This window comes from Oreochromis niloticus, linkage group LG6 (assembly GCF_001858045.2).
Source record: "Oreochromis niloticus isolate F11D_XX linkage group LG6, O_niloticus_UMD_NMBU, whole genome shotgun sequence".
Taxonomy (NCBI): Eukaryota; Metazoa; Chordata; class Actinopteri; order Cichliformes; family Cichlidae; genus Oreochromis; species Oreochromis niloticus.
This window is the reverse complement of record NC_031971.2, coordinates 33007725-33015992: the sequence shown is the minus strand read 5'-3', so window position 1 is coordinate 33015992 and position 8268 is coordinate 33007725. Positions and strand designations below refer to the sequence as shown.

The window sequence follows — 8268 nt, the reverse complement described above, 5'->3', positions numbered from 1 at the left end:
GGTGTGTGTTCTTGTTTCCAGGTGACAGTAGTTACACAGACTTCATATAAGACTTTTGAAAACCCACATGGGGCAAGGATTAGTCAACCATTTGGGTGTGTCTTTCTCCCACTGAGTAAGACTTGGGATCATTTGAGCTTTTTGTCCTGTTTGAATTTTTCAAACATCGAGTTTGCCATAGATTACGGCCCGGCTTTCCACCCTGGAGCTGTTAACCATTGTTCACCCTTTCCTGACAGCAGTGGTATTACGTAACACAGATTTCCACAAGCCCATATCCCACCTCCCAGAATTTATCGGTTGCCATTGCAACTGCATAAACAGAGCAATGTTATGGAGGGGGAAAAATGTGTGCTCTGAGTATGCTCAGAAAAATCAGTAAAGTCACAAAACAACACAACTCTTATATTCACTGGCAGATTTATTTTTCAGAGACATCACACACAAACACACACAGTACATCAGGAATTTCGTTTTCTGATTTGCAAACTTGGATCGTGAACTCTTAAACAGGTTTTTTTTCAACATTTTTCAGTACAGTTTCCTCTCATTTAATAGCTTTCACTTGTGGGAGTATGTGTGTATGAGTGTGCATGTGTCTAAGAACAGCTTGTCCTGCCAGCTGGAGCTCCTTGCTGGAAGTGCGCACAGTGGTGGTTGTGACTGTGGTACTTGAGCCCCCTGTTAAAGAGAAGAAAAAAATTTAACGCTGTGCTTCTAGTTTTTATTACAGCAACTCATCAAGTCTTAATGGTATTTGATAAAGAAGACATCACCAATCGCACCAATTGGTCTAACAGTCAGAAAAGAAGTACGGTGCAAGAAAGGGGTGCATTTTCATGTAAAGAGTCTCAAAAGCACATTCACCTGTGTCTATCTGGACTCTTCTGATTCCAACAGGCTCCTGTAGGTTGCAATTTCCTGCTCCAGCCTTGACTTGATATCCAGCAGCATCTTGTAGTCCTGGCCCTGTTGCTCAATGCTGGCACGAACGTTGGCTAGCTCTCCTTCAAGCATGTTGATTTGGCTCTGGAAGCCGGCGAGCATGGAGCTGTAGCGAGCCTCTGTCTCTGCTAACGTGTTCTCCAGAGCCCCTTTCTGTTAAAGTGGGAGGAAAAGCAGAATTAGGGCACACAAGTAGTGACGCCTACATCATGTTATCTATACGTGCAAACAATCCTGTGTGTTAGGTATATTTGTTCTTAGGTATATATGTTTTTGTATACTGTTTTATCTCCCTTTATGAAAGTATAAAAGGCAAATGCATTTGAGTGCATGTGTCTTTTTCTCCCAGAGTGTGTTTGTTGCAGGGAGTGTTCAGTGACTAACTCCAGCTGAGCACAGATAATCCATGGGAGTACAGCTTCTGAGCCATCCAGTTCAGCATTCCTTCAGCTTTCTTTAAACTCTTTTATGTCTCCCAGAATCTGGACAGATGTCTGTGAAATGTTTTCCTAACCATGAGGGCCTCCCTCCTTCCTTCACTGCTCCAATCATTCTTATCTCACTCACTCTCTCTCTCTCCTTCTTCATTCTTGCAAAAAAACCTTCCTTTCCTGCCCTCCCCTCTGTTCCACACCCTCTGTCATCGTCTCTTTCTCTATTTCTTTTAGACAAGACAGCAATGTGGGGATTTTGATCATATAAGGCAATATCAGTGAGATGTGAACAGATGGTTTGGGGTTTCATGTTTTTCTTACCATACTAAGCTGAGACTGCAGCTCAATCTCCAAGCCCTGCAGTGTTCGCCGTAGGTCACTGATCTCTGTCTTGGACGTCTGGATTGTCTCTGTGTGGATGGTTATCTCTTTTGTCAGGGTTGCCGACTAAAGCAGGAAATAAAGACAAAGTTAGATGTCTCTGTAGTTACTCATCTTGGCTTCACAGATTATGTTTAATTACAGGATAGACTGGTGCAGGCCTAAACCCAGTCATTTGCAATGTGTGGGATATAATGACTTTGTTTATGTGAAAATCTTTTTACCTTGTCATTAAACCAGGCTTCCTGATCGCGACGATGTTTATCAGTAATTGCTTCATACTGTGCACGGATCTCCTCCAGAACTTTGTTCAGGTCTTGCTGAGGTGCGGCATCTACCTCCACGTTGACATTGCCTGTGAGCTGAGAACGCAGTGCTGCCAGCTCCTGAGCAAACACAGAGAAAAAAGAGTGTTTGAATTGAATTCAGCTCTATAGAATAGATGATTATTTTTTTTTTACATCTAGCAGTGTGTATTGTGGCTTGTAAATTCAAGATATCTATAAATCACCTCAGCATGATTCTTCTTCAGGTAGGCCAGCTCATCTTGCAGGCCTTCGATCTGCATCTCCAGGTCAGCCTTTGTCAGGGTGGTCTGGTCGAGCAGGCGGCGGAGGTTGGCAATGTCAGCCTCAACTGACTGGCGCATCATCAGCTCATGCTCAAATCTAATAGTTTTTTAAGAGTAGAGAACACTGATATGAGACAACAGCCACTTTAAGCCATTGTGTTTGATCTTACAAGGACAGTCAGTCCACAAAATTATAACAGTTCTTGCTTACTTGGTCCTGAAGTCATCAGCAGCCAGTTTGGAGTTATCAATCTGGAGCAGGATGTTGGCATTTTCCATTGTGGCGGCATGGATCTTAAGAGAAGAACAACATTGTGAGTTGGTTTCGGTTACATCATTATAAACGAATTAGCTCAGGCTGGTTTTTGATTTTGATCTGTTGCTAGCTTTGCATACTTGTGTTATCTGTTAACATGCAGTGCACAGAGGTTAAATGATCATGCACAGTTTCACTCAAAATGTGTCAGTTTTCCTTGTTTAATCTGAGGTTTTGCAATTAATACATATTTGTTAATTGTCCACTAAAACACCAAATATTCAGTAGCACAATAGATTATGCAGTCTTTCATTATGCCTGTTCATTATGTCTGTCTTGATTTTGAAAATTCTTCCTGTTAACTATTTACAGCACAACAAATATTTGACTTCTCTGGTATTTAAGCAGTAGAAGCTTGCACATACGTACCTTGTCCCTCAGGCCGTTGATGATGTCCCAGTACTTGCTGTAGTCCTTCTCAGCTGCTGGTCCCTTCTTCTCATAGTACTCTCTGATCTGCTTCTCCAGCTTGGCATTGGCTGCCTCCAGAGAGCGGACCTTCTCCAGGTAGGAGGCCAGACGATCATTCAGGTTCTGCATGGTGGCCTTCTCGTTCAGGCGCACTGTTCCCTGGTCCAGGGCGCCTGACAGGTCAAAGCCACCGCCACCCATGCCCAGGCTGCCACCAAACCCCATGCCGCCTGATGAGGACACAAAACGTGCACTGGAAGCAGCGATGCGAGGTGTTGATCTGAGGCTGAATCCCGACACACTGTGGGCCTTCTGGGGAGCAACACTTGATGTGTAAGTGCGGGTTTGTCTGACGATAGACATAATGGCTGTCTGCTGATCAAGAGAGGACGCTAAAAAGAAAGAACCGTTACACAGCTGTAGACTGCAGCAGGACTCTGGGGTTTGATGGAGAGAGGCAGGCTGTTGATATAGTGCTGCTGGTGTGGGGCGGGCCTCGATGGGAGGAGCAAGGTGGAGAACTGGGAAGGGAGTTTTCTGTTACAGTTTTAAAGCGACATTTGTTTTCTGTTAAGTACTAGGGTTTGGTTTCTGCACACCCCTGTGAGGGAACTCTTATGGAATGTGTGTGTGTGTGTGTGTGTGTGTGTGTGTGTCAGGACTGTTAGTGTGTGAGGATTTCTGTAAGTGTGTAATACCTGCCAGTATAGTCATGATCACACCACCCATTTGATATCTCACTGTAAATGGAAAGGCTGTAGATTTATTTTTTTGATGTTCCACCATATGCCAACATTCATATGAGCACTTTGCTAAAACAAAAGTTTCCATGAGTGTCTGTCACTTTAAATTCCACATAATGATAAAATCAAGCTGTAGTAGAGTTAGTCCAAATGAAGCATTTAATCTCATAGCCTTTAACCTTGCAGTGCTTTTTATAGATGAACAGTTTGATTAATCTCCTGTTTGCAAAAGACATTGCTGTAACGTCCTGCATTTGTCTACACTGAACAGGTAAAGTTTTCGAACAGCTCTTCTTTTAAAGCAAAAAAGAATAATAAATGATTGTGGACTATTTAATTTAATTTATGACCAATGTTTTTCAGTAACATGTTAATTTGTGACTTTGACAGCTCTCAGTTAGATAAAAAGAATGTGTAATAAATAAATAAATGTGTCACTGGGTGCTGAATGCATTAAAACTTTCCAGCCTTGACCCACTAACTAACATTGTTTTCTGTATTTTCAGTCAAGAGAATACATCAGCACCGCATTGTTCACTATTATCACACGCAACATCCCCCCTCAGTCTTGTATCCTGTGTGTGTGTGTGTGTGTGTGTGTGTGTGTGTGTGCGTGTGCGTGTGCGTGCGTGTGCGTGTGTGTGTGTGCGTGTGTGTGTGTGTCCTCTCTTTTTGTTGGTTTTGGACTGTGTCGCAGTTCTTGAGTGATGACACAGAGCCCCAAGACATTGTGCAAGCAACTTATGTGTTAGTACATGAATGTGTGGGTGGTTCAGTGTGCACACGTGTGTGTCTGTGTGCGTTGTCCTTATCTCAGTGTTGGGCTGTGGCCAGTTTCTGTGCTCTAACATCTGGTGTCAGCTGGGGGAAACGAAAGAGGCACAGGGGGGTCAGTTTACAGTCAGAGGGAAAAGTGAATCATGCTTCTTTTGTACTTTGTTTAAGGGGCAGAATTTGACCACTCTATACTTAGCTGGGTTACATAATCTACCTAAAAAATTACAGATACAGATTTTTGTCTGGACTATATCTGTACTGTTAGAAGCTCTTAAAGCTCATTTTAACCTTCAAACTACAAACTCACCTTTGCCTTACTTTACTTTTTTTACTTTTACCATGTTTTTTGAACGAATGAAACAGATTAAGACTCTTCTTTAGAAAAATCATGGTGGAAAATTTACAGTTAGACGAGTGCACCAATGCCACTTTCATGCCTATATGGGCATAGGCCCATAATATGATGCAAAAAGTCTCAACAGGTTGTTAATGCCTGCAAGACACGGGTCACATGACCAGAACTGGCCACAAAGCTATCAGTCCCACTACTTAAAATCTTGAAATGAATCAGTATTGCACAGTTTATTAGGAGCATTGGAGTGAAACATGCATCTTACTATAAATTCTACTTATGACATTTATAAAGATATATTTGTGGGCCAGAGTACAGGAAAGCTGCTAGGCAACCAGCAGTAACTGGTCAAAGTCAAGCAGCTTTATGCTTAGAGTGTATATTTGTATTTAAAGTGCAGTGTATGTAAGAAAGAGCAATGGTCTTTTTAAAAAGTATAAGTGTCCTGCAAAACCTAAAGCATAAAGCACCTTCTGGACAGGCACTTGTTTCTATCAGTCTGACAGCATCTTAATGTGTATGCTTCACGTCTGAATTAAAGGCCTGGTCGCCACGCCCAAGATCACAACTGTGCATGTCTGTGCGTATCCCACAATGATAAACAACAAAAACATACATTTTAAAATGTCTGTTTTGCCCCCAACTCCACATCATTTTAGCACTTCGTTTAAAGCATTCCTCATCTATGATGATTTTTTTGTCCTTTTTCTGAAAACAGATTCTTCTTTCAGAGCCTGTATGCAAAGGGTGGGGTCCAGCACAGACATCTAGACACACTCAACATTCAAAGGTGTGGTTACATTAAAGTCAGTGTTGAAGTTGCAAGAGCTTTTGTTCTCTCTGTCACTACCTTGTGTAGGTCTGAATAAAGCCCTGAGGGTCATTATAACATGAAAACAATGTATATTTATGAGTAACAGAATGCTTCTGGTTCATCAGGTTGATGAAGCAATCAGTATTTCATATTCTTATAAAAACAGCTAAGGTTTAGTCCTGTAGTTTGTGCGAGAACAGTTCATCTCCTTATCAGTTCTACTTTGTTTTGCCAAAACACCTTTTAAGAAAATTAAGTCTTTGTGTAGCTGAAATAAGTTTATTTTTTTAAGCTTTAAAGACTATAGGTGTTTATTATAGCCTTTTACGGTCTTTAAGTGTCTGTGAGTTACAGTTTTCCCTTGATTTGAGTGGAGATAAAGACATATCTGGTCTATTTGTATAACCCTTAATCACCTTTAATATGTATAGTCTCAGCGGGCATGTCAGGACTCACATTATGAAAACAGTGAATGAAAGATGAATCCTCTAAACTAATATCCTCAGGGTGAGTATGTAAAAAAACTCCCACTCGAAGCTCAAAGGGGGAAAAATGCACCAAACCCTGGGGTAGTTGGTGCTAGAGTTCTCATGAGCTCTGATCCTGTATACACAACATGCTGTCTAAACAACACCTGGAAAAAGAAAATTTAAACTGAGACTTCCTGGCATTGTAACTGATAAACCATGAATCAAACCTGGCACAGGTGCTGAGAAATATGCAGGTACCTGCAGATTCATTACCAAAACAGATGAGTGCACATTAGAAACGTGTTAAAGCAAAGTGGTTGACTTCATGTCTGACTTGGGTTGGTCAATCAAGGTGGGTGTTTTCACTAAAACGAACATTATGACTCATGTATTCACAGCAGGTTATAATCTCCATGACAGGCGACTCACACAGGCACTTTTCTTCTTAAGGTCCTCAAATTGATGAGCTTTTTGTTATTTAGCTGATGATGATTGAGAACAGTCTATGCTCAATGTTTACTCCAAAAAATCCAGAGTCCTTCATCAGTGGCTTAATAGATAAAGCTAAATAATTTTAATCCTGTTAACCGCTCCTTCTACCTTTGTAGCAATCCTAGGGTGTCTGAGCTTGTCCTTTATGACACTTTTATTCATACCGAGTAATGTATTATCTGACCCAATAAAATATTACTCCACCTCTACCTACTTCAAAACCCTTAGACAAATTGGCTTACTTACCAAGAAGTCAAAATGAAGATAAGATCACCTGATAAAGACTGTTTACAACCTGCCACCTGTTCAGATAACACTCTGTTTCATGACTTGCTTGACAGCTTTTGTGACTATTTTCTATCACAGTAGTGCTTTTCTTTCTTTTTTATTTATCATGTCGTGATATAAGCTCAGGTAACAACAATGCACTCTAACCCCTGCAGTAGAGTCTTGTCTAAACTTCATTTAATTCGTCTGAATGAAAATCTGTTTTATGGCTATGTTACTGCCTTTCGTTGAGTTCCCACAGTTGCATTTCGTCTTAATAATGTAGACTGACTTAATATGAAATATGCACTTATTTTTAATAGTCCGATCAGGATGAACTCAAGTTGGGCTGTATGTGGCTCTTAGACTAAAATTCATTTGATACCCAGTCCTTAAGTCCTTACATCTTAAATAAACCACAAATAATGGCTGCATAGTGAAGCAACCTTGCAGCTAACAGTGACAGGGGGAACAATAAGTACTCCATTCATTGTGTTCAGTTTCCTTTTCTCAGCTGTAAGGACTAATAAGATGGTTTCTATTCAATGTTAAAACAAAAAGAGTCACAACCTATGAACATGAGAGGAAGTCCACTGTTCTCCTCAAAGTTACCATAGACTCAAAACATCAAAATACTCCACTATTTGGATGACTGTTTGTAGCATAGCAACTACAAGGATGGCAGAGTGCATGCGTCACTGTGTATACCTGAACCTTATCTATTGTATTCTGTAGTTCTCTGGATGGTTTGGATTCCTTCATCTGAGCATAACTGAGCAAAGTGTCCTTGTCATTGGTTTCGTTGTACAGTGAGAATCAGAGCTGGCTGGTGTTCCCATGTCTTTCACAACCAGACTACTTTCTTTATTAATAGTTGGCACATTATATGATGGCATATCAGTGCCGCTTTATTCTTTTTTATTGCCTCTTAAAATCTATTGCACAGATGGGCCGAATAAAGTTTAATTATTGCTTTTTTTATTTGCAGATTACACCGAATCAAATGTATCTCATCACACTTGATTTCTGACACATCTCTTGTATTTGATACCTGCACAACAATATATTCATCTGAGTTGGTTTTTACAACACGCTGTAGACAAACTGCACCGTTAACATCAGAATGGTGGTGTGTTCTCTCGTATTCTCTCAAGTGGTGGACTGGCACAATGGCATGTGTCAGACACGGTGACGCCTTCAAGCTGGCCAGGTCATGTGAACTGCTGAAATCATTTAGCACGTTTTTAACAAAATGTTCACTTGTCCAATATTTTGATTTACAAGCAAAACTAATC

At 40.8% G+C, this 8268-nt stretch overlaps 1 protein-coding gene across 1 annotated transcript; it reads right to left on the bottom strand.

Moving 5' to 3' along the window:
* Positions 1 to 403: 403 nt before the first annotated feature.
* Positions 404 to 3521, bottom strand: LOC100698082 (keratin, type I cytoskeletal 13). The gene is made up of 7 exons (XM_005458528.4): positions 3017 to 3521; positions 2543 to 2625; positions 2272 to 2428; positions 1985 to 2146; positions 1701 to 1826; positions 868 to 1098; positions 404 to 681 (listed from the first exon to the last, which is right to left on the bottom strand). Exons 1-6 carry the CDS (start codon positions 3419 to 3421, stop codon positions 874 to 876), a joined length of 1158 nt encoding a protein of 385 aa, XP_005458585.1. The 5' UTR covers positions 3422 to 3521; the 3' UTR covers positions 404 to 681; positions 868 to 873.
* Positions 3522 to 8268: the final 4747 nt, after the last annotated feature.